General features: G+C 36.8%; 1 protein-coding gene across 1 annotated transcript; it reads right to left on the bottom strand.

Moving 5' to 3' along the window:
* LOC149815288 (single-stranded DNA-binding protein WHY1, chloroplastic-like) lies at positions 1-27,261 on the bottom strand. The gene is made up of 7 exons (XM_089988400.1): positions 27,052-27,261; positions 25,244-25,338; positions 19,730-19,822; positions 4,246-4,340; positions 2,501-2,574; positions 1,906-1,994; positions 1-505 (listed from the first exon to the last, which is right to left on the bottom strand). Exons 1-7 carry the CDS (start codon positions 27,230-27,232, stop codon positions 386-388), a joined length of 747 nt encoding a protein of 248 aa, XP_089844526.1. The 5' UTR covers positions 27,233-27,261; the 3' UTR covers positions 1-385.
* Between the last annotated feature and the right edge of the window lie 694 nt (positions 27,262-27,955).

Below are 27,955 nucleotides of genomic sequence, written 5' to 3'. Positions count from 1 at the left end.
TTTCAGCTATTCAAATGCCGATCTTCACTAAATAGACAATGCAGATCACATCTATGGGGTCCGAAGGGAGGGTACGACAATAGGGATGACTGGAACCAAACTCTCTCTCTCTCTCTGGAAATACACTGAACATCCAAAATTTTGCCTGTGTAAACACTAACAATTTCGACAGAGCATGAAAACTGTCCACCAACAAAGCAGTACCCATTTAACTTAATCTCATTTTCACCATCAACTTACAAAATGGCATCCATGTATCTCGAGCTTCCCACGGACTGTGATAAACTGGCCAGTAGCTCGATCTTTGAAATGGTAACAAGGCCTTTCCTTCTCTTCCTTGGGCCTTCTTCCTTCGCTGTTTCACGGACACGCTGTTCAACTAAATCTACCTGCTCCATTCCAAATCAGCAGTAGATTTCTGCTGTGAATCTGTCCAACGAACAGAGCCCTCTGGAGAAATAGTCTCCGCAAATGCATGCCAACCCATAAGGTATGGCAAAATGAACTGCAGCCAAAACAAGAGATCTTAAAATTACTGTTGAAACAATGCATATAAATACCATATGATCTAGCTAGATGCATCCCATGGATCAGGGGTGGTAGATGTTGCATCCCTTATCAATTTTTAGTACTAATATCAGTAAAAACGTAGACGGTGCCCCAAAAGATTGCAATTGCAGGTTACCCAACAATACATGGCTAAAATGATGGACACCAACATAATCCAAGAGTTAAAGTAAACATTAGTAGCACATCCTACAAAAAAACTAGGTAAGGCCCCTGATGCAAACATGATGAAAGTTGCCCAGGAACATGGAAACAAGGGGTCTCCAATAATGAATTCACAAGAACAAATATCGAAAAGAATGTTAAGGAATTTTGTTAACATCCCACATCATCGTGATATACTAAATGACGGATAAAAGCAATTGAAAGATACACACCGATGCTTATACAAAACTTCCACAAAGTACTCAAGGGGACAAGGGAATTCTCCATTTTTTCACCATGCCCATGCCATGTTGGCACCAAGAAATGAAGTGGTTTCTAGAAAAGAAGATTTCATTTGTCATTCTCCTTCATTACTCAAATTTGCTCGTCATACTTTTTTCTCGAAAGAAGGAAGAGTGGGGAAGGAGAGGGAATCAAGGACTGGAATACCATCGTGCTCCATGCAGGGTCAAAATGAGGAAATGAGGTGGTTCAGATTCATTGCAGCTATCCAAGAATGAAGAATTCGAAATCAATCATCTTCATTTTTTGTTTTGTTTTTTCAAGGTGGAAAAAGAAAAAACACGCATCAGAAACGACTTTTAAACTTAATAATTTGTGCAGAATTAGGAGAATTTCTATCAAGAATGTAGCTGAAAATATCCATGAAACATGGGAATAAGGGCCTCTCACAATGATCCAAGACGAGCTAAGAGCTGAAGTTTGAACCATGGTTAACACTGACATAAAAGTTGCAACTGAAAACAAGAAAGCTAAGCTGCAAAGTCAAAGAAGGTAATAAGGCATCCTTCTACAAAAGTAGTAAATTCGATTGTATGGAATATAGCAAAATATCATATGAATTAAGACTATACCTTACCAAGACCAGGTGTTATCAAACAAAATTAATGACTGCAAATGCACAGATGCATATAACATAAATAATACATTATATATGCATCTATGTATGCAGATAACTGTGTATATGCATACATATGTGTACATGCATGCATACACTTTTTTATCTTTCCAGTTGTAGAACAAACAGAGAAGTTATTATATTGGTGAGAACTGAACAAAAAAACACAAAAAATCAACTATTGAGCTTTTACTAGAAAAACATATGAAAACTGCACAAAACAACATAAATATTGAAAACAAAAACTAGAGGTTTAAGAAGATCATGATGCTCACATTGCAGGCTGAAATAAGAACGGTGAACTCTGCCTTGGTGATAGGAATATAAATGCTCTCATCCACATTAATTAGTTTATTGGAAACACCTACATAAGATGAAAAGAATGCCATAATATTAGCAATTTGGGGCACAAGAGCGCAAAGAAATAAATTCAATGAAAAAAACCCAAAGATTGATATATGAAATGAGCAGGAAATGGTGATCTACTTTTGCACTCGAGAATAACAGATTCCTAAATACCAACTTGCTACAATGACACACCATAAGATGAAAAATCTGAAAGGGGGAGTGACTTTCTCAAATGTAGCTTTTTTTTCATTTACTACGAGGAAAAGTGGCAAAGCATTCAGCAATAAGCAACTTTCCCACTTTTTCTTTTTTTAACAGAAACCACAATAATTGGGTTTCAAAAATATTCTAGCTATCTAGATTTCAATGAAGAACAAGAAAGAAAATGAAAAAACATCTCCACAGCCCTTGAGAATACTACATCCAACAGTTAGTCTTACTTTTCCTTGCTATCAAAATCAACTTTCAAAGACATTGTAAGATAAAAATTTGCTTATGAGATTTTTGTGGGTAAGTAATTACTTAGGTTAAAGAAGTAGCCTGTGCCATCTGGGAAAGGCTCTACCTTTAAAACTTTTCTAATCTTTCCCTCATCACTGCAACACATGGAACAGGGCAGGTTAACTACTCTACGAAAAACAAATAACATATCCAATCTATAAACAGGAAGAAATTAATCCCATGGAATAACATACAAAACAGAGGAACTGGAAAATGAGAAAGAGGAAACAAGAGTAGAACTACAACTTGATAAGTTTTGAAGCTCTCATAACATGGAACTCTTTTAATCTATTAAAATGAAAAGGCCATATACAAAAAATTGTACTAAAACAAATTAGATGGCAATGCAAATTCCAGCAAATATGCTGGTAGTGCACCAAATCCAGTCATCTAACAATTTAAGCATTCACATTTCAGTAGAAAATATTTCTTTGACAATGAAAAGTATGTTATTAACACGAAGAACAAATAAGAAAGGTCCCTTGTCAAAGCACCTTATCTCTCTTCTGTAAATAAAAAATATTTGCAAGATCAAATAAGGGTAAGCTGGTGCTTTGGGTTCATTTGAGGCGCATTGTGTTGAGAGAATATTTTGGCAGGGGATTAGATGAAACAATTTTAATCCTGAATCATTATCTCCCCTCTCTCTCTCTTCCACCCCTTCTTCCCTCAACTTCTCCTAGAATCCTAACATGAGATCACTACATCAAAGGTTGCAGAATTTCTAGGGCTATTGGGAAGCACCATCTTTAAGTTCATCTGAACTCAAAAGCACCATTTGATATCCCCTACATCAGCATTGGTTTATCATCCACACCTTTTGCTTGAATCTTTGTTACAAAGGTTTTATGGTGTGGTTTAAGCTTTTTCTAGACATTTTTCCTTAGTTTTTTACTTGTGCGTGTGTGTGTGCACCAGAGTTCCAGAAGCTTCTTAGATAGGTGGGAAGCCTGCCTCCCACAAACTCGCTTTTGAAGCGCAATACTCCTCGCTTCCGAAACTTGATGGGAATCTCGATTCTCCCACGCTTCTCCTATGATTTCCACACACTTCATCTATTCTTTTTATATGTTTTCTCACTCTACTTTTTGTGTTTTTTATGCGTTTTCTCTCATGCTTCTCACTCACTTCCATGTGCTTTCTATAAATTGGCAGTTATCATTTTTAGATTTTGTTAAAAATTTAATTCTTACACTAAAAATCCTGAAATTTAAGAATAGTCACTTTTATTTTAGTTTTTATTTGTGTTCCATTTCTATTCCCATTGAATTCTTATATTGTTTTTTTGTATTCCTCACTTTCCACTTCCTATACATTTTAAAATGCATTGCTTCTCGCTTTCGCTTCCCATATCATTTCCCATATCGTTTCCCGCTTCTGCTTCTACTTCCTAGTCTGGCAACCTTGGTGTGCACTGTGTGGACAATCTAATGTGCTAAAGTTTAAAAACAAACCCATGCACATCCGCTCATATCCCATGATCATGAAGGATAGCCACCAGATGTCCTCACATATGGCGCTCTTCAGAAAGTATGATATATAATTTCTGCATAACATGCTACTGTGTAATCTATGCATGACTGGTACAAATTATGAAACAAATGCAGTTGAAATTATCAGAAAAATCAATAACTATTTGCCGCCACTGTCATAAGAACATTAGGCTAAATTTGAGCAATTTCATTCTACAAACAGATGTTGAAAGGCACAACTCCATAAAGCTATTATTACTTTCCAAATAGAAGAAAATAAGATATAAATGGTACCCTTTTCCTTTAAATGGGTCATGAAAAAATTCACAAGAGTCCTTCATGCCAAGGCTGATCAGAGTTCCAATTTCAGTGACTGAAAGTGACAAGACCTACATGAGAAATGAACAATAATCACAGTTGTTATATTAAAAAATAAACAATTTGTGGCAAATACAATTTTATATGTGACATACAAGTACCATACCTATCATCAAACATAATCTAAAAGCCTCCCTATACACTTCTGTGAAATTGTCTACGAAGAGACAATACATAAACAAGCATAAAAACTTTATAAAAGAAGTGCACAAAAGCACTCTCACAACACTTGAACAAAATACACAAAAAGTGTATAAATAATAAACATGCAATAATGCATGTATTTCAATATATAAAAGCAAATGCTTGAGACTCTCAAGCTTGGGAAATACAAGGGGGGAACACCCCTATTTATACAAATGTTAGAAGGTGCAAGGGGGGGCTCCCAAAGGAGTCGTTGGGAGCCCCCAACGGTCACATTTGTGACCGTTGGGGGCCCCCAACGACTCTATTGGGGGACCCCCAATGCACATAAAATAAATCAAAAAAATAAAAAGAAAAAAAGAAATTACAAAAGTAAAAATAAAAAGAAAATTACAGCATATTCTAAAAGTGAATATGCACAAAACAGGAAATGACAGAAATGCCCTTTTGGGTAAAAATATATAAATATATATATTTATATTTACAATGATTTTAGGAGCTACATTTTAACACCCCCCCTCAAACTTACGGTGTGATAACCGCAAGTTTGTCAAGAAGGAAATGAAATCTGGGCGAACATAGAGCTTTTGTGAAGAAGTCGGCAAGTTGATACTCAGATGTCACATATGGCAGATCAATGACCTTCTTCAAGTATTCCTCTCGGACATAATGACAATCCATTTCTATATGCTTTGTTCGCTCGTGAAATGTGTGGTTCTTGGCAATGTAGATGACACTTTTATTGTAACAGCATAGCTTTGTTGGTTCTTTGACAACTACTCCCATATCTTCCAAAAGACGTCGAATCCATACTATTTCCATGGTGGTAGATGCCATGGCTCTGTATTCGGCTTCAGTGGATGATAAGGAGACCTTCTGTTGCTTTTTACATCGCCACGAGATCAAGGATTCTCCTAAAAAAATACAAAAACCAGTGGTGGAGTGACGGTTACTAGGGTCACCTCCCCAATCTGAGTCAGTATAAGCAAGCAATTTTAATTCAGAAGAAGAGAAAAGGAATACTCCCTTATTCACTGTTCCCTTCAAGTATCTGATGATGCGAAGTACAACACCCATATGGACGGTTGTAGGAGCATGTTGAAATTGACTGGCGATGTGTATAGCATGTGACAAATCGGGTCGAGTAATGCTTAGATACATTAAAGAACCTACCAACTGTCTGTAAGGAGTAGGATCAGTTAGAGGAACACCGTCGTCAATCTTCATTTTGGCTCCCACAACTTCAGGAGTTTCACATACTTTGTCATCAGAAATCCCTAATCTGTCAATAATCTCACAAGCAAGTTTAGACTGAGATAGAAAATAACCACGTTGCGAATAAGCAACCTCAATTCCAAGAAAATATGTCAGAAAACCTAAGTCTGACATCTCAAATTTTGAAGTCAATACGGACTTAATACCCTTGACTCCTTGTATATCATCACCTGTGATTAACATGTCATCAACATATAATAACAATATTACAATCCCTGCTTTAGATTTTCTAGTAAATAGAGCAGTATCAGTATAACATGAGAAACCATTTTCCAGCATTACACTGGTAAATCTGTCATACCAGGCTTTGGGGGCCTGTTTCAAACCATAAAGTGCCTTTCGAAGACGAAGGACTTTATCTTTGGGGATCTCCATGCCAGGTGGAGCGTCCATATACACTTCTTCATTAAGATCACCATTTAAAAAGGCATTTTTCACATCCATTTGAAAGATATTCCAATTTTTGATAGATGCAATAGTGATAAGACACCTAACTGTAACCATTCGGGCTATAGGAGCAAAAGTTTCTTCATAATCAATCCCATACTCTTGCCCATACCCTTTTGCAACTAAGCGAGCCTTATACCTTTCAAGTGATCCGTCACTCTTAGTTTTAACTTTAAATACCCATCGACAACCTATAGTTTTCTTTCCTATAGGTAGAGATTGAAAATCCCACGTTTCAGCCCTTTTAAGAGCACTAAGTTCATTTTGCATAGCTTCTTGCCATTCTATACATTTCTTTGCTTCTTCAAAGTTTCTTGGTTCAAAATAAGAATGAATGGCACTAAGACAAGCCCTATATCGGGGCGAAAAGGAATCAAAGGAGACAAAACGAGTGGGAGGTCTCCTATTCCTCTCAGACCTTCGGTGATCGAGAACAGGCATATGTTCACTATATTGGTCAATAGCACTTCTAAAGGTGTCTTGGTTTCTACGAGAGTATGTTATCGGATCATTAGAAATCCTGTCTTCTTGTTGGTTATGCTCTTCGATATTACTTTCAATGTTCTCATCATGGTTTGATGACATATCATCATCACTGGATGTATCATCATTACTAGATAATAAGTCAAAAAGGAAGGAATAATCAAAATTTTCTTGTTGAGAAACATTTTTTTCAAATCCACTTTCATTTTCCAAAAAGGTTACATTTCTAGAAACATATAATTTATCTTCTCGAAGATCATAGCATCGAAATCCCTTTTGAGTTTCGGAATATCCAAGAAAAGCGCAGGGGATAGCCTTGGGAGAGAGTTTGTCATTCTTATCCGTAAGAATGAAACACTTACACCCGAAGACTCGTAACCTATTATAATCTGGTTCGAGTTTATACAAGATCTCAAAAGGGGATATTTTTCCTAATATTCTAGAAGGCAAACGATTTATTAGATAAACAGAAGCAAGAGCAGCTTCAGCCCAAAATTTTTTTGGTATGTTTTGAGAAATAAGAAGGGTTCTAGTGGTCTCAATAATATGTCTATGTTTTCTTTCGGCCAACCCATTTTGTTGGGGGGTTTTAGGACAAGATCTTTGGTGAATGATTCATTGATCTTCAAGATATATTTTAAATTGGTTGGAGAGATATTCTCCTCCAGAATCACTTCTAAAAATCTTTATGTTACTATTAAATTGATTCTTGATCATCGAATGGAAAGTTCTAAAGCATGAAAAGACTTCATGTTTGAATTTAAGAAAAAAGATCCATGAATATCTAGAGAAATCATCCACAAAAATAACATAATAAGAAAAACCTCCTTTTGAGACAATAGGTGCTGGTCCCCAAACATCGGAATGAATAATTTCAAAAGGTTTTGATGAGAACATAGTTCTTTGCTCAAAAGGTAAACTTTTCATTTTTCCGAGAATACAGTCATTACAAGAAAAGGAACTTTTACATAGGTCTTTTGCAAAATGTAAGTAAGACAACTTGGTGATATTAGGATGACCAAGTCTTTTGTGCCACATGTTTATATCTTTGTTTCGGGCAACATTACAAAAAGATTTTGGAACTCGAAGAGATTCCATGTAGTATAAATCGCCTTTTCTAAAGCCTTCCCCAATCAATTTCCCGGACAGGCGATCCTGTATTAAACATTTATCACATGAAAATTTAATATCACAACCATGATCCGAGAGTTGAGAAACAGAAAGAAGATTTAAATTAAGTTTAGGTATAAATCTAATTTTTGGAATAAAAAAATCTTGAGTTTCAAAATTACCTATTCCTTTAATTTCAAGAGAAGTTCCATCCGCAGTGGAAACAAAGGATGGAGAAGCATTTTTTGAATAATCGGAAAGTGAAAACATGTTTGGGGACATATGAAAGGATGCACCTGAGTCCAAAAGCCAAGGGACTTTACCTGGAATGGAAGAAGTAGACACGGCGGCACCGGATGTAGCTCCCTTGAGAAGAGGTTGAAGGGCTTCCATTATTTGGTTCAACGAGAGTGACCCACTTGATGATGCCTCTTCCTTTTGTGGTGCGCCGGTGGTGGCCATAGCAAGAAGCTTCTTCCATTTGGGACATACTGGTTTGATATGCCCCGGTTCTTTACAAAAGTGACATATAGTCTTGCTATAGTCCCGCTTCCCTCTTTGTCCACCATCTCCTCCTTGATTTTGGAATTTAAAGTGAGGAGGACGATAGGTCTTTACATTATTTCCGGGTCTTGATACGACATTAACCTCATTATTTTCTTCATAATTACAAGGAACCATAAGAACACTTGGTCCTTGTTTACATAAATTCATACGAGTCTCCTCACCACTTAATTTGGTGAGAACATCTTCAAGAGAGGGAGGAGTAAATGAGGATAGAAGTGATGACCTTATTTGCTCAAATTCCGGTCTCAACCCATTCAAAAAATTGAAGAAACGATCTTCTTCAAATTGCTTGTGGCGGAGTTCAATTGCCTCTCCACTCCATTTTGGTTCAAGCATAGAGAGCTCATCCCAAATAGAGGAAAGATCGGCAAAATATTCCCTAATAGACATTTCACCTTGAGTAAGGGAGAGGGCCTTCTTTTGAAGGTAATACTTATGAGATAGGTCTCTTGATGTATACATCTTCTCGAGATAATGCCAAGCTTCCGATGCCTTTTTGAATTTGATAATGTTGGCATTAATCTTCGTTTCGACGGATGCGAAGAACCAAGAAAGAATCTTGAAGTTCTTCATTTCCCATTCGTCGTGTTTCTTTGAGTATTCTTCAAGAGCTTTGATCCTTTCCTCTCCCTCAAGAATCTTGATTTCACTTCCATCCATTATGGTTATCTTGGGTTCCGGCTCCGGAATTGTTCCTTGCACATAACCCCACAATCCTTTTCCTTTTATGTGGGCCTCCATATTCCCGGCCCAAATATGATAGTTGGACCCATTCAATTTGAAGCCAAGGACAAAGTGAGACTCTTTCTCACCCATTAAGACGTAGAGAGAAGAAGAAAAAAGACGTACCAATACGATGTTTCAACTTCTTCTTAGCACAAGATCCTTCTAAAATATTTGAGAAGCAAGATCCACCACTTCAATCTCAAAAAATCTGAAGGCACGGTTTTCGAGGCACACGAACAAAGGCGGATCTCACGATCTCCAATCACCAACCGAGCTCTGATACCATGTGAAATTGTCTACGAAGAGACAATACATAAACAAGCATAAAAACTTTATAAAAGAAGTGCACGAAAGTACTCTCACAACACTTGAACAAAATACACAAAAAGTGTATAAATAATAAACATGCAATAATGCATGTATTTCAATATATAAAAGCAAATGCTTGAGACTCTCAAGCTTGGGAAATACAAGGGGGGAACACCCCTATTTATACAAATGTTAGAAGGTGCAAGGGGGGGCTCCCAAAGGAGTCGTTGGGAGCCCCCAACGGTCACATTTGTGACCGTTGGGGGCCCCCAACGACTCTATTGGGGGACCCCCAATGCACATAAAATAAATCAAAAAAATAAAAAGAAAAAAAGAAATTACAAAAGTAAAAATAAAAAGAAAATTACAGCATATTCTAAAAGTGAATATGCGCAAAACAGGAAATGACAGAAATGCCCTTTTGGGTAAAAATATATAAATATATATATTTATATACATAGAGATATATGTACATATAATATACAACAACAACAACAACAACTACGCCTTCATCCCAAAACAATTGGGGTCAGCGATATGAACCAAAAAAGAAATTCATTTTGGGTCTTCCACATGAATCCTTTTCCTCCAATCATTTCTATCCAACGCCATGTCCTCGGTGAGGTTCAAAGCATTCATATCCTTTCCTATCATCTCCATCCAAGTCTTCCTAGGCCTACCCCGACCTCTTTTAACTAATATATTTTCCCATTTCTCCAACCTTCTAACTGGAGCATCATTAGGCCTTCGCCGAATATGTCCAAACCACCGTAAACGATTCTCTCGCATCTTATTTTCAATGGGTGCAACACCTACCTTCTTACGTATCTCTTCGTTCTGAATCTTATCTTTTATTGTATTTCCACACATCCATCTAAGCATTCGCATCTCAGCTACACTCATTTTTTGAATATGATGTCTCTTGGCAGCCCAACATTCCGTACCATATAGTAAAGCGGGTCTAATAGTCGTCCTATAAAACTTTCCCTTCAACCGCAATGGCATTCTACGATCGCACAGCACTCCAGTAGCACTTTTCCATTTCATCCACCCAACCTTTATCCTATGATTTACATCTCCATCAATTTCTCCATACTTTTGAATGATGGATCCCAAATATTTGAAATAATCATTCACCGGTATATCTTGCTCACCAAGCTTCACTACACTCCCATCACTACTTCGTTGCTTACTAAACCGACATTCCATATATTCAGATATATGTACATATAATATATTATATGTAAATATATCTCTATGTATATAAATATATATATTTATATTTACAATGATTTTAGGAGCTACATTTTAACAACTTCATATGGAATCTCAAGAAAAAATCCTGAAATTTATATCATCATATATGCAATTAAAAAACAACAATGCAACACATTGCACACTTTAAATCATGGCACCTAAGCTTTCTTTTAAAGGCTTTGGTGAAGATGCTGGCCTAGTTTTCCAAGAAAGGAGCACAATCAGAAAGCATGGAAGAGAAAAGAAAAAGTGACGAGCTTCTGGATCGCATATAAGAAAGGAAATGAGAAGCAACCGGGAGGTCCTTATGAAGTGATTTAAAGTATTTTATATTTCAGAACTAAGGAACCAAACTATCATGGTAAATCACACTAACTTTAAAATTAGAGATTGATTACCTAAATTCCTGAACAACAATAAAGTCAAATTTAAATTAGTAACATACAAAGATTTCATTGTTTTTCCTACCATACAATTTCAATATATATAGTCACTAGAATATGAGAACTACCATGTGAACTGGGCATTTCCAAAACTTTGTTTGCAAATCCAACCATGTAGATGTGTTCGGCATGGTGAATTTGCTAGGAATCAACTGTTGGATCATGTATTTTTTATGAAAAAATACAATTTTTGGATGCTTGAATACTTATGAAGATTACGAGCCATTGATTTTAAAGCCTTAAAAAATCTTGTTTATGATCATAATCGGATGATTCAAGAGCTGGTCCTTATAAAACCAAACATGTAGATCACACTCGAACGGTTAGATTTAAGAGAAAAGAACAAAAAAATCCATGAAAATCGCAGTGCACATGGTAGTTCTCATATTCTACTCTCTCTCCCTATATATATATATATATATATATATATATATATATATAGAGAGAGAGAGAGAGAGAGAGAGAGAGAGGAAAATGTTCTAGTCAGGTCCCATTTTTGTTAGGTCCCAAGTTAGGCCCTAGCAAAAATTGTGGTTGTAGATGTTTTTTGTCGAATCTGAACCTATAGATGTGTTCATAATTGTTTATTTACCAAGGAGCATGTCTTGGATTGAATCAATTTACCAACAAAATTATAATCTTCTATCATCAAATTTTAGTACAATATGATCCGTTGATTTTTCAACCCACTTAAAAAACACATATGTTCATGAAAAATACCTATTTGAATGCACGTTAACTACCAAGTAAACTATGATAAACACATCTATTGGTTTAGATCAAGCACAAATCACCTGCAACCACGTTTTCTGCTGGGACCTAACTTGGGGCCAAACGAAAATGGGACCTGACTAGAACATTATATATATATATATATATATATATATATATATATATATATATATAAAATCTGTAAGCATGAGACCAAGAGAGTTCCAATTTAATCAAGATGACTTTTCTTCTTTTCTTCCTGTTAATTTGGAACCCTTGGAAATTAAATGCAGAAAGAAACCAAGCTTGGGCAACCTAGAGATTGGCATGGCTCACCTCATTTACTCCCCTAGCTATAAGGAACATCACAACAGGATTGTTTCTAATAGAGAACTAATTTAATTTAAGCTTTTTTCCAGATAGTTTCCACTTCCCAAAGTCTAGAATCAGAAGTGTGTTCCTAGTGGGTACATAGTGACAAGCATATTATTCGTATGCTGTGAAGACATGACAAAACACTTCCAATTTGTCTTATTTTTCAAAAATGGATTACCTACAAAGTACTTGGGTTTGACAAAAATGAACTTTCCCTGTTAAAATATCACAACTATTGTTCCCACTTCACAAAAGATAGGAGTCACAAGTTTAGTTGTAAAAGAACTTTTTTTTTTAAACAAACTGCAATCCTCACACTTGGAAGGAATCACCCAAACATGCTTTGATGGCAGTAACATTGTTGATACATAGGCACCTACAATTGTTGAGGAAATGCCTTATTATCTACTTGTGTAATAATACCCTTTGTAATATTAGTCTTGCGTACATATATTTTATTTAGGGGTATTTTTGTAACATAAGATATAGGCCTTAGGCCCTTAGTTAACTCATTTTATCTTTTTGTATAACCCTAAGGGGTCGACCCAAAGTTACCGGAAGCGCTTCCGCGAAGCGCGTTTCGGAAGAGCGAAACGTCGCGCTTCCGAAACGTGTAGGGAAGCGCGCTTTTTTGGGAAGTGCGCTTCCCAAAAATGGGAAGCGTGTTTCCCTTTTATGGGAAGCGTGCTTCCCCCTCGCTTCCTAGGTCGCTTCTGAGACGGTTCATAATTTTCTTCTAAGTCATCCCTGGCATCCCGCTTCCTAAATTTTTGAAAGTGCCTCGCTTCCCGCTCCCACCTCCCGTAGCGCTTCCCGCTCCCGCTTCCCCGACTGGTAACTCTGGGTCGACCCCCTTTTATGTTGTTTCTCACTCTTCTTTTTGGTTAATGAAGTTCTCTCTTTGAGCTCCTCTCTTTCTTCCTGTTTCCCTAAACTAACATTTCCACATTGTATCGGAGCCATTTGGGAAGCAAAGGAAGATCGATTGAAGAGTTTTGGTGGAGAGGAGAGCTCAATTCCTGCTGAGTTTGGGCGCACCTCGTTTGGCACATACCCACTTGCTGACATCAGGTTCATCTTGGGGTTTTTGATTGATTGAGGTGTGGATTAGCTAAAACTTGTTTTTAGAATATGAATGAACAAAAAAATATGATGATTGAATCAGATTTGAAATTTTAGTGAATTTCTGGATTTAGTGATGAACAATGTCCAGATTTCTGAAAATCCCTAAAATCCCTGTTATCGGTAGTTTTTCTTGACCCTGTTTGATTGGATTTGGGCTAAGTCACACGGATTTGGCAAAGCAGGTGCCGCACCCGCGTCGACGCGATGCGGGTGCGGCATCCGATGCAGTCAACACGACCATGGGTGCGTTGACCGCACCCAGGGTTATTTTTATCCAATTTTCGAACGTAAAAAAAATTGTTTTTGCTTGCCCTAATCCTCTTTCGCATCTCTCCTCTCCCGCACAGCTCTGCTCTCTCGCTCGCCTCCTCTCCTCCCGATGTCTCTCAGGGGAGCCCGACGCCAGCTCCTCCTCTCCCTCGTCGCAGACATCCGCGCTCGCCGACATCAACCCCACCCGCAACCCCGACGACGGGCTAGGTCACCGAGAAGGGGAGGGATGCGGGGGTCGTCGGGCGAGCTGTCGAAGAGAGAGGACGAGAGGGGAGGGGAGCGAGCACAGAGAGAGGGAGAGATGGCAGCGGGGACAGGAGGTCGGGAGGTGCTTCGGCTAGGGTCGCCGACGGTGGTAGGTGGCCGGACGCAGGGTGAGGTCGCCGGCGGGGGGACTCCGACGGCTACCGGCCGGAGGCTGGAGGTAGGATGGGAGAGGAGAGAGGGCGAAGAGGGATGAGGGTGGCAGCGGCAAAGCAAAAGGGGGGTTAGGGTTTTCTCGCATGAGAAAATCCTAACCCCGACGGTCTTTAAATAGGCTCGCGGGGTGAGGCGTGCCCGGTTCGGATCCGGGTCCCACCAAAAAGCAATTTTTTTCTGAAAACCTTGGGTTTTACACCCCCGAACTAGTTCTTCTTGGCCTCCAGACCCGACCCGGGTCCGACCCAATTTTTTTTTAAATCCTGGGTTTTACAGGGGTAGGGTCTATATCACATGGGTGCGGGCGCGGGTGCGGGTGCGGAGATTCGGCACTTCCAAAAAACCCGGGTGCGGGGGTGCGGCAGGGGCAAAAATGTAATATATATATAGGGGGTCGGGGGAACACGCGGGTTTTTTCAAATTTCGCAGTTGACAGCATAATTTAAAAAAAACAAAATCGCAGCCCATTTGGGCAAATTTAAAAAAAAAAAATCCAAAAAAAAAATGGACCTAAATGATCCTGGGTGCGGTCAACGCACCCAGGATCGGGTTGACCGCACCTGGTGCCGCACCCGCGTCGAGTCGCGTCGACGCGGGTGCGGCACCCTGCTAGTCGAATCCTTGTGACATAGGGTAGGGTTTTCCGAAACATCATGGGATTTATTTTTTCCTTTAAAATATAAAAATTATATATATATATATATATATATATATATATATATATATATATATATAATTTTTTATATTTTTGCCGCACCCCCGCACCCAAGTTTTTTGAAAGTGCTGCACCCCCGCACCCGCACCCATGTGACATAGGATTTGGGTCATTTTTGCTGGTAGAGAATAGTGTTATTGATTGTGGGTTTGATTTTGGAGATTTTGGAGTATTTTTGCTGAGTTATTGGGTGGTCGTGGGATGTGGTAATTAGTGTTCATGTGTAGTTTGAGTGCAGTGTGTGTGAGGGTTGTATATATCCTCTATTCGGCTGGTTTGAAGACTACTTTGAGAAGTTCTAGTGTTGGGTGCCTCCTTGTGAGGAGGTTCATATATCAGCTGTTAGGAGACTATTGGTGCATTGAAGTTGGGTGTGAGTACCATTTTCTTCAGCTGATTTAGGTGTAGGCAGTATATTTCTTGGCAGCATAACTATATTTGATTTTGGCTGCAACCTTGTATTTCTCTGTGCTTTTGTGCATCTTGTTGTCTTGTGCAGCAACTTTATCTCTAGTTTGAGGGTTGGTGAGAATGGAGAAGGGAGACATTATTCAGCTGACTACAGTAAAATTGAATGGGACCAAATATTAATTTTGATATGATTTTATGGTAGCCATAGTTGATGGCAAAGAGCTAGGAGGTTTTTTTTATAGGACAGCAATGAAGCCTAAACTATGGCTAATTAAAAGAGGTCGACGAAGGCCTAATGATGCTCCAGTTAGAAGGATGGAGAAATGGGAAAATATTTAGTTAAAAGAGGTCGGGGTAGGCCTAGGAAGACATGGATGGAGGTGATAGGAAAGGATATGAATGTTTTGAACCTCACCGAGGACATGGCATTGGATAGAAATGAATGGAGGAGAAGGATTCATGTGGAAGACCCAGAATGATTTTCTTTGTTGGTTCATATCGCCGACCCCAATTGTTTTGGGATGAAGGCGTAGTTGTTGTTGTTGTTGAATGAAGCCTAAACTAGGAGATGCAAATTATGAAAATGCAGTTAAGGAGTCGAAGATGAGCAATGCTAATGTTAAGTCATGGATTCTTGGCTCAGTAGAACCAAGAATTGCGATGAATATCTCAAAATTTATGGAGGCCAAAGATGTTTGGGGTTACCTTAAGCAAGTTTATATGCACCAGAATTGGGCAAGACAGTATCAGTTGATGCAAGAACTGCAAGCCTTGAGGCAGGGAAGCAACTCAGTTGAAGAATATCATTATGAAATGCAGTTGCTCTGAGATTCCTTGGCCTTGATAGACAACAATAAGAAGTGTGAAAGGTGTAAGGATTGCAAGGCATGTATGAAAGAAAGAGTGCAGTCTAGGGAGACGGTGAGAGTGAATGAGTTCCTTATGAGACTACATTATGAGTTTGATAATGTTAAGAGTGTCATCATTCACAGGACATTTCTTCCTCAGGTTACTCAAGTCCTCTCTGAGATCATTGCAGAGGAGACCAAGATGAAATCTCTCCAGTCCTACTCCTCCAGTGATTAGGTTATGGTTGCAATCAAACAGTTCAGTAACTATGGTGGGGCAAAAGTGGAGGCTCCCAAGTATGATATGAGTAGTTTACGTTATCACTACTGTAAGAAGATGGGACATATGAAGAAATCTTGTCCCATATTGAGAAAGAAGGTGACGACGATGGGAGGGAGTGCAGCATTGTCGGAAATTGTAGGGGGAGAAAAGAATGTGGTGAAAGAAGAGAATCATGTCTCGGCTGCAGCTTCCACCTTCACTGTCACCTCTGATATGCAGGCCTCTGTTACTTCTAGGCTTGACCAGTTAGCTCAGCAAGTCTAACGCCTTCTCTCCTTATCTGCCTCATCCACCTCGTTTGTTTCCACTAGTACATCTGGTTGTGCCCATGCAGGTATTCCTAGTGTGACTTTTGGTTGGTTGATAGACTCGGAAGCATTATGTCACATGACTGCAAATGAGTCTATATTAACCAAATGGTTTCTTAATGATTGTCTCAATTCTATTACTTTTAAGTCAAATCTGTGTGAAAAGCTTAATGTTCATGAAGTATTTCATGTTTTTTCTCTTGTTATGAACTTACTCTTTATTGGTAAAATTACTCAGTATAATTGTGATGTAACCTTTACCCCCGATGGTTGTTATGTGCAAGATCGGTTGTCGGAGAGGAGGATTGAAACTGGGCATAGGTGAGGGCATCTCTATTTTCTGGTGTTACAGTTTTGGATAATTCAGTGTTATGGCATTAACGGTTGGGTCATGTGTCTAGTTTCAGGCTTCAGTTTTTGTTGCCATTTGGTTTACTTGGAAATACTTGAAAATATAGGGTCTCTAATGATGTCCTGTGTTGTGAGAGTTGTAGGTTGTCCAAAAGTCATGCTCTCTCATTTAGTTTCAAAGAAATTGAGTCTGTACTAATTCCTCAGCAATTCAAAGATAAATGGTCTCCTAACGTTGTAAAGTGTTGTTTTATAGGATATCCTGAAGGACAAAAAGGCTATAAATGCTTTGATCCTGTGAGCAATAAAGTGTGAACATCAAGGCATGTTGAGTTCTGAAAACATGTGTCATTATACAGTCAGAATGATCCAAGGAAGAACATGGAGTCTACTTTGTCCTTCTTGGTACACTTTTCATAAACTTCAAACAAAGGTAATGACAAGGAATGGGTCACATATAGCAAAAGACCATTGGAGGGTCTTGAATAGTCATTTCTTGATCAACATGATTCAGAAAAAAAGCCCTTGCCTGAGCTAAGTCTCGATGCCCCTCAAACTGATCCTCATGAGTCAGCACCTTCATTCCCTCTTGTTCCTCGGGTACGTAGAAGTTCTACACTTTCTGTCCCTCATTTTAGATTTGTTTCCTATGATTCCTTATCTACTACTCATCAAGCATTCTTAGTCATGATTCAATCCTATAGTTAACCAAAGTCCTATGGTGAAGCTGCATCAGATCTAGAGTGGCAAAAGGCGATGGCAAAGGAATTGGAGGCTTTGGAGAGGATGAAAGCATGGGAGCTAGTTAAATTACTGGAAGAAAAAAAATGTAGTTGATTGCAGGTGGGTGTATAAAATCAAGACAGGCAAATGAATCTATTGAGAGATATAAAGCTCGTCTTGTAGCAAAAAGGATATAATTAGCAGTATGGGATAGCTTTTGTTGAGACCTTTGCACGAGTAGCTCACATGACTACTATTAAACCTTGTTGGAAGTGGTTGCAGTTAGAGGTTTGGACCTATGGTAGATGGACGTCAAGAATGCTTTTCTGAATGGAGACTTGGAGGAAGAAGTGTATATGAAGTTGTCTCAAGGAGTTATTGACAAAGAAGGCAGGGTTTGCATATTGAAGAGGGCATTGTATGGGTTGAAACAAGCTCCAAGGGCTTGGTTTGAAAAAATTAGTGTTGCAATGGTGAGCTTGAAATTTAGACAAAGTTAGCATGAACATTCTGACAAGGGCCAGTGTCTTCTTTTGCTTTATTTTGACGACATGATTATTGTTGGAGATGACAGAGCAATGATTGCCAAGGTGAAGCTGCAACTAGCCCAAAATTTTGAAATGAAAGGTTTAGGAAAATTGAAATATTTCCTAGGTCTTGAAATTGCACACTCCAAGCGAGGTTTTTTGTTGACTCAGCACAAATATGCAATACACTTGATTGGAAAGGCAAGGCTTGCAGATGATAGAAAGCAAGTGGACACTCCTATGGAAACCAATTGCAAATTAAAGCATATTGATGGTAAATTACTCAATAATCTCACACTTTATAGGTAACTGGTTGGAAGTTTGATTTACTTGACCATCTCACGGCCAGACATTACATTTGCAGTTCATGTGGTAAGTCAGTTTATGAGCACCCCTAAGTCATCTCACCTGGGAGTTGTTCTAAGGATTATCATATATGTTAGGGGTACCATGCATTATGGATTGTTCTTTTATGTTACATCATCGTTAGAGTTGAAAGCTTACTATGATGAAGATTTTGGAGGAGTTTCTCAAGATAGGCATTCTACTTCAGGATTTTGTGTTTTCTTAGGTGAATCTTTGATATCGTGGAAGAACAAGAGACAACAAAGAATTACTATATCCACTATTGAGGCAGAATATCGTGCTATGGCTCAAGTGACTGCAGAGGTTATTTGGCTAAGGTGGTTGTTGCAGGATATGGGAGTGAATATAGAAACAATTACTTTGCATTGTGACACTCAAAAGTGCCATTAATATAGACAAAAATATAGAATTTCATGAGAGGACTAAGCATATTGAGATAGATTGTCATTTTACTCGTCAGGCATATCTGAATGGAATCATATCTTGGCATATATTGGGACTCAAAGCCAGATTGTTGATTGTTTTACGAAAAAATTGACTTTGAAGGCTTTTCAATCATTCTTGTTCAAGCTTGGGTTGATTGTGTTATCATCACCTTAATCTTGAGAGGGCAGTGTTGAGGAAATGCCTTATTATCTACTTGTGTAATACCCTTTGTAATATTAGTCTTGTATACATATATTTTATTTAGGGGTATTTTTGTAACATAAGCTATAGGCCTTAGTCAACTCATTTTGTCTTTTTGTGTAACCCTAAGGGCTCGACCCCTTTTTATGTTGTGTCTCACTCTTCTTTTTGGTTAATAAAGTTCTCTCTTTGAGCTCATCCCTTTCTTCCTGTTTCCCTAAACTCATGTTTCCACAATCTGGACATGATATGCTGTGCTGTTGATTTCCACTACTAGAGTACTATGTCTGATATTGGATCATTTGATTTCCAAAATAATGAAAACTTCATCATGATAGTTGCTAATGGCAAGGGACAGAAGAATCACTTAACATACAAAGTCTTTTTCTTTACAGTACACACAAAAATTGCAACATGTCAGCAGAAAGACCAATTTATATGTGATATACATAGGAAAGCAACAACCATTATCTACCTTGAAATGCAAACCATTGTCACAAAAAGATTGTTATCAAGGCTAAAAGGGACCAGCACACTAATATATATAAACACTAAAAAAAGAAACCAAACCCCTACCTGTTTTCTGCTCCAGTCATATTGTCGAGTACCAACTGCAGGGGCAAACTGTAAAATCACAGAACCCTCCCTTGAAAGTTTAAATGCTCCTGACTGCATACAGAATATAAAGGTTGCATAAAAATAAGTACCGTTCATTTGTATATATATATATATATATATATATAGAGAGAGAGAGAGAGAGAGAGAAAATATAAAACTTGAAATTGCTTCTAGTGGCATTTCGGGTTGTAACTTCAAAAGTAAAGATAACCAGGTGGAGGTACAAAAGTGAAAATAAAGGTTCCCCATTGATTACTAAACCATTATATAGCCTTTATATTCAATAAAATGGCATTCCATCTTTCAGGTTTTCCGGTCGGTGTTTTCATATATTACTCTATGACTAATATCTTTACTACAAGTTGAAAATAGATATAGTAATGTCTCATGTAGGACAGTCAATAGGTCAAATAAGGATCCATCTTTTGCGCTTTCCACTTGGTGTTTTCATATATTTCACTATAACTAATGTTTCCCATTTTTTATTTCATTTTCACATCAATTCTCAGTATATAGCTCATATAAAAAAAACAAACCAAGTTATTGCTTACCATGTTATCAATTTTCATTAGATATGCACATAATTGAATACTAATTCCTCAATAAACTCATTAAATTCCTACGTGTGATCGTTGCAAAAAAATTTCTTTTTTCCTTTTTAGGGAAAGAGAAAAACTCTCGCAAGGTCCACTTGACCTTTTGAAAAGATTTTAAAAATTTACTCGCCTCCGTTTTTAGAAAATGCGGGAAAATGAGGAGACGGGGCTCGCTCGTCGGTACGAGGTTCAACCGTTCCTGACGCCTTTACTAGGGGTAATCAAACCAAAGATCGAATTTATGCATTTGCTTTGCCTAAATTTGCCTAAAAAATTATTCTAAGTCCTAAATGCACATTAAATCAAGCTTGTGCTATGAATTTGAACTTGAAAATATGTATGCTTTTGAAGAATTTGTCAGAAACTTGGGTTTTCCAAGTGATTTTGAAATGAATTTTGAAGATATATTTGGAAAAGTTTATTTGGAAGTGACTTTGAAGTTCCAAAATTGATTTTTGAATTTGAGAAATTGAAATTTAAAATGAATTTGAATTGAAAGTTTGAAATTGAAGATTTTGAAATTGAATTCAAAGTTAAGTTTTTGAAATTTGAATTGATTTGAAATAGAAAATCAAAATTGGAGTTTGATTTTTGAATTGAGAATTGAATTCAGAAATCAAACTTGGAGTTTTGAAATTATATTTGGAATTTTAGGATTTGAAGTTGAAAATCATAATTGGGTTTAAAATTGAAATTGAACTTTGATTTGAAATTGAAGAATTTGAAATCTGAAATTGAAAATGTAATTGAATTTGAAATTTAAACTAAAGAAATTGAAATTGAAATTGAAATTGAAATTGAAATTGAAATTGAAATTGAAATTGAAATTGAAATTGAAATTGAAATTTTGGAAATGAAATTGGAATTTAGAATTGGAAATTCAAAATGAAATTCGAAACTTGATTTGGAATTAAAATTGAGGATTGAAATGAAATTCAAAATTTAAGAATTGAAGTTTTAGAATGGCAAATTTGAAATGAAAATAGAATTTGAAATTTGAATTTGATATTTGAAATTGAAATGAAATTAAAAGTTGAAATTTGAACTTCGAAAATGAAAAATTTAGAATTGATATTTGAAGTAAAATCTGAAATTTGGAATTTGAAAGAAATAGAAAATTGAATTTGATACTTGAAAAAAAATGAAATTCCAAGTTGAAATTAGAATTTTGAAAATGGAAAATAAAAATTGATATCTAAAATTGAAATAAAATCAACATTTGAAATTTGAAAATTGAAATTAAAACTTAGAATTAAAATGAAATTCAAAGTTAAAATTAGAAATTCGAAAATGGAAAGTTAGAAATAAAAATCGATAATTGGAAATTGAAAATAGAAATTTGAAATAGGATTTAAAATTAAATGAAATTGGAAAATAACTTTGAATTTGATAATCGAAATTGGAAAATGGATTTGAATTTAGAAATGAAAATTGCTTTTGAAAATCATTTCGAAAATCACTTGAAAATTTGAAAATGACTTGAAATAATTTGAAAAAAATGATGTAATTCTATCTTAAATGATGAATATGCTATTTCTTTGAAAAAATATTTGAATTTTAAAGAGAATTTTATACTTTATAGAATTAAAAACAAGATTAATTTCCATATATTCATGATTAGGGCCACAAATATACTTTAAATTAATCTTTATTTAAAATTCTAATAAAGAAAAGATTTTGTGCCTTTATAAAATTAAAATAAAATTAATTTTTTAATATATTCATGACTAGGGCCACAAATACATTTTAAATTAATCTTTATTTTAATTCAAATAAAAGAAGAAAAGAGAATTATTTATGGAAGAAATGATGATTTTCGAAAATAACCTAAAAGTGTAGGTCAAATTTTTATTTAATAAAGAATAATAACTCTAAGTATTATTCGTATTCCGACTAGGGTCGTAAATACAAACTTTACTTAGTTTTATTTATGCTTTATTAAATGGTGCACGTGCCATTCGTGTTTCTATAGTGTATTTTAAAAATAAAAGACAAAAATGCAATAATTAGTTATGAGAATTTAATCTATATGTTCATTCATTCTAAACTAAGCATAAAATAAAATTCTCATTAATGTAATTATTACAACCCTTGAGTGAATTATAATAATTAAAAATAAAAAAAAGAGAAAATCTTTGAGCTTTCTTCTTCACTTCAGCCACCAAGAGAGGAGAGAAGTGCTTGAGAGAGAGGGGGATCCATTTCTTTTCTTCTTGAAAAACTCGCCCCCCCACGTGGGCTTTTTATAATTGAAAATGAAGGCATAACGGGCATAGCCCATTATGATATTTTCAAGCCCCTTAGGGCTGATGTGGCAAGGCTCACATGGGGGAGGGGTTGGCACCAATCCCTATGTGGGATTCTTGCTTTGTTGAATAGGCAAAAGTGCCCTTTTGTGAAATACTTTGCAAGAGGGTGCCCATGTGTGTCATTTTTTTGTTTTGTAGATGGGTAGAATAGTCACTTATTAGAAAATTTGACACATAGCATCACCTTGTGGGTGATGCTCACGTGGGTTTTTAAAAGCAAGGTTTTTTTTTAAAGGTTTGTTAAAAACGATTTCGATTTTGAATCTTGAAAATGCCAAGTGGCGCCCCTCTTTGAAAAATGCTTTTTGATTTTAAAAATCAAGATGAAAAGTGAAATAAAATATGAAAAATAAAAAGAGGAATTTGGAAATAATTGGATTCAAAAATCCGATTTTGATTTACGAAATCCAAATTGGGTAAAAACCGGATCCAGATTGAATTTTGAGAATTTTTGCAAAAATACTGATTTTGGATTTTGAAATTCAAAGATTATTTTGAAATAATGAAAATTGGGATTTCGATCTTGGATCTTGGATGCAGTTCAGAGAATGAAATTGAATCTTGGATCGAAATCAAAATCCAAGAAGTGAAAATTGGATCTCAGATGTTAGATTAATCTGAGTTCAGAAAATTGATTCGATTAAACTCCTGAACGGATCAAAAGGTGGATCCAGACTGAAATGGATCCGAAATGGTTTAATTGGATCCTGGATATCTGATGAGATATTCTAGGTTTCAAAGAATAAATTGGACTCTGGATATGGATTTCTGAATGAATCAGATAGAAAATCCAGGTCCGGAAAGAAATTAGACACCAGATCCAGCATTGGATCTAATATCCGATTTGAAATGGATTGGATCTCGGATATTGGTAAGATATTAAATGGAGGAATTGATCCGAGTCCGAATTGAGACTTGTCCCAGTTCAGAAAAATATCAGAAACAGTGTTCTGAAAAAATTTGTATTTTTTTTTGTTTTCGCCCTGTAGGGGTAGAAACACGGTACAGAACTGGTCTGAACTAATTTAAATTGGATATGATTGGAATGAACTGAATTAGAAGTTAGTTATACTCAGATGAACTAAGTTCGAAGCTAGAACACTAGCTCAACCAACTGGAGTTAGCTCGATTTGGACTGAATTGAGCTCAAACGAGCTAAAGTGAGCTCAAATGAGCTGAAACAAAGGTATGAGTGACTTTGAACTAGAACTGAGCTATTCGAACTTCTGGTGAACTTAGATTAGACTCACTGGGATGGGATCTAATGAATTTGGCTCACTTGAGGACAATTTGGTTAAAATTCGAGCTAAAATGAGCTCATTTCGCCTGAAATGAGCTAATTTAGCTGAAATGAGCATAAATGATCAGGATTTGCTCATCGTGAGCTCAAAAGAGCTAGAAATGACAGTCATTCTAACTTTTTTGAACTTGAGATAAGTTTGGTTAAACCTAACTGATGAAAGGTCTAAGCGTGACTTAGGGTAAAAATAGTAATTTTATTGGCCCAATGAGGTAAACTGACCTCTAGACTGGAGTAGACCTAGGGGGGACTCTATATCGCCCTTCAAGGGACTGGCATCTGTGAAATGAGGGTGTCTGGAATGGACTTGAAAATTTTGGGGTGTTTATACTATGTCACACAGACACTCCATTTTGCCTTTCGTACCGGTGTCGACATGCGTGTCCCCGTGTCTATTAAGATTGGACTGTACATGCATATACGGGTCCAGATCAGACCCGTATCTCTATCTTTATAATATCGGGTCTGGACTGAAGAGTCTCAGACCGACCCAATCCGGTGGTTATAAGTCCACGTTAAGAAATAGGGCATGACACAATTGCAGGATCGATTATCTGCTGCAGCCGTTCTCCCTCCTCTCCCTTCCAGAAACGCAGAAGAGCCGGATACTAACAGGTGTGTTTCTTTCAGTGTCTACACCTGGACACGCCATTTTACCCTCCGTACATACAAGTTTGTATTCAATTTATAATTTATAATTATATTTTCAGTTTATAACTTTATATTTTCAGTGTATAATATATATTTTAGATATAGCATATATATTTTAGATATAGCATATATATTTAGATTATATTCAATTCATTTTGAATTTATTTTGTATTTATGTGATATTTAATATATATAGCCGTGTCCCCATATCTGTACCCATACCCGCACCCATACCCATGTGACAGTTAAATTCTGAACAGGAATTTTGATTTTTCATTTTCTTAATCTAAAAATTTACAAAACATTTAAAGAAAAAAAATACAAAACGAGAAACATCAAACATAGAATCTCAAAAGACTTTAACAGCAAAATTTTAAGAAAAGCTTCTTAAAATGCCAAAAATTTAATGGAAAAACCGCAAGATTTCAACGTAAAATCATTCCACAAGATTACAAAAACTTGTAGAAGCCGTTTTTATTACCTCATACTGCCAAGGATGCTACGACCAGAATAAAGATACCGGCAAAATCCAATGCTAATAGCCATCCTTTGCAAAACCTCTACCTTGATTCAATCACAAAAAACCTAAAAGTATAACAAACCTAACTATACATACATCTAACGAAGCAAATTCTGGTGCCTTTGGTTCTACTGTCAAGGCAGCTTTCCCTTTGAAAATGGAATGTCCAACGAACACTCTTGCTAGTGAACCTATAAGAAAAAGGAAAATTAAATAAAAAATAGTGGCATTATTAATTAATCGTCATTAACAAAACTAAAAGGAAACACAAAATGGAGGATAAATGCCGCATGATACAACATAAGAATGGCAAATTTATTTTGCAATCTACATTCAGGAGAAATGGAAAAAACAGTTCCAAAACAAATGGAAAAATACAAAACTAACTAAACCAGACCAATTTAACATTAAAGGAATCCAAAAGGACAGATAATTCTCTTATAAATTTCACCAAGTCAACTATCAACAAGGCAATCACCATCCAGAAGTAGAAAACTAGAAGGAGCTACCCAAGATAGGTTGCCCAACAAAAGGAAAAGAAAGATGCAACTAATCACATGTGTATTAGTAACAAACAGTCTGCAAATTTGAAGAGGTTCAGTAGGGTGCAAATGAATCATGTTTGGTTGGACCTCTGATCTGAATTCAATGATTTATTTCTGGATACAGATCACTAAAGTAGGATCTAAAAGGTATTCAGATCAGATTCAGATTTACATAGGATTGTTTTGGATTCAGAGCAGATATGGATCAGTGTTTTATATTGGATATATGTTCCGATTTGTATTTAATCCAATCAGTTTGCAGATTTTACTTGTAATGTCCTTGATTTTGGACTTTTTTTACTGGATTCAGTATCACCAATATATATTTCATCCGGATTCAATCTTACATTATATCATTGGATCTGATTCCGATTCAGATCAACCGAATAGAAAAAAACAAGGCAGGATCTGACTCACATCTGAATCGAAACAAATATCTAATATAAAACACTGATCTGAATCCAAAAATGATCTTAATGTGTAAATGTTAATCTGATCTGAATACCCTTTAGTGATATTGAATCTGATCTGTATAGCCGTTTTGTTCTATGTTTTACTACTTTTATGCTCCTTCCACGATATTGTCCCTTATATGCTTGGATAGTAATAACTATTAGTATTAGTTTATTGATTTGACAAATCAAAACCATAACTACAGTGTGTGCCATCTGATTTTTTGAATACACGATTCAACAGAATTGTGCAAACGGATTGAATAGGCAGTTTCAAGATTAAGTTGTATTGGTTATCGTCAAATAACAAAGAATCACAGACATTGCTTGAAAAATGTGCAAAAACATCTATATTCAGTCTTATCAGAATCATGCTTATCTACCTTTCAAGGTCAATTCTCATACACAATTTGGCGCCATATGAGCAAACTATTTACCCTCATTAGCAGCAGCAAAACCGCTAATTTGACACATCAAGTTGGCCGTAACACCACACATAGCAATATTAAAATCCCGTGATGAAGGGAATGCAAATCCGCAGACAAGGAACCAAATTCAAGGAAAAACGTCACCAAACAACCACGCAACGGTCCGGGACTTCAACTATCCGCTGCCCATTGCTTATTTCGTTCAATAAATCTGATTAATTGCCAGTTTATCGCTTTCAACCAGTTGGTAAATCACAATTCTCAGATAAGGAACAAAAGAAAAAAGAAAAACCCATCTTTTTTTGCTCCTTCCAAAAGCGTATTCATATAGTTCTACGGCAATTTTTTTTACCATTTATGTTGCTCCTTTCACCGTTGCCCGTAAAGAAAGTAACCATTTAAAGTGACCAACATCAACAATACTACAAATTTCTCAAAATGGGGGAACGGATTAAAGAGGAGGAGAAGATGGGCACAACCAGATGACGGGTTTCCAGCGAACGCATCGTCGGAATTCCGAGCGAATTTCTGCGACTCGAAATGGTCGGAACGACGACATCTCACCGAGAAACTCTTCGTAAATCTCGACGGAACACGATTAAGACGGCATGGGTGCTCTGTGGCAACTCTCAGAGGGCTATCTAGAGTTAGACGAAGCATCTCTCTCTCTCTCTCTCTCTCTCTGAGGGTTTAAGAAGCGGGAAGGATAACGCGGCCGTGCCCATGGCAGAAATACTAAGGGTTTTGTACCAAATCGCATGCGAATCGAGAACCGGATCGAACTCAGAATCGGTTTTCATTTCTATGGGGCGTCCGCGTGCAGTTAAGTTGAAACTATGTATGTCAACGGATCGGAATCAGAATCCGATTAGTCGGATTCGGTAGCCAAATCTGGATCGGATTCGGATTTGGTATTGATTTTTGCAATGAAACCCGACCCGAGTCCGACTAATCGGGTTTTAGACTAGTCAGATCCGGATTCTATTTTAACTTTTTCCATCTGACTCCCAATCAGATTAAGTCGGATTCGGCAACACCTATATCCGACCCGTTGACATCCCTATACGAAGCACTCGCGGTGAGGCTCTGTTTGGGAGTTGGGTGTTTATGGATTTGGGTAAGTGGAAGCCATCGGTCTTTGAAATCGGCAACGGCAGGGAAACGAGATGAGCCTGCCCATAGAAATAAGACTGGTAAAGGATCTGAATAGCTGGGTTCAACTCGTCATGAACTCCTTCATGATCAGTTCATGTAGCTAGCAAGCCAAGCCACAAGGAGCACATTTGTCCTGAACGAGTCAAGCAAGAATGCTACGTGTTTGGCTCTGCTATAGACAAAAAAGTGTATTTAAAGTGTAATACATGTTACTTAAGAGTATGTTTG

This window comes from Nuphar pumila, chromosome 15, assembly GCF_984573655.1.
Source record: "Nuphar pumila chromosome 15, dmNupPumi1.hap1.1, whole genome shotgun sequence".
Lineage (NCBI taxonomy): Eukaryota > Viridiplantae > Streptophyta > Magnoliopsida > Nymphaeales > Nymphaeaceae > Nuphar > Nuphar pumila.
Note: the sequence above shows the minus strand (reverse complement) of the source record. Positions and strands in the feature narration are given on the sequence as shown.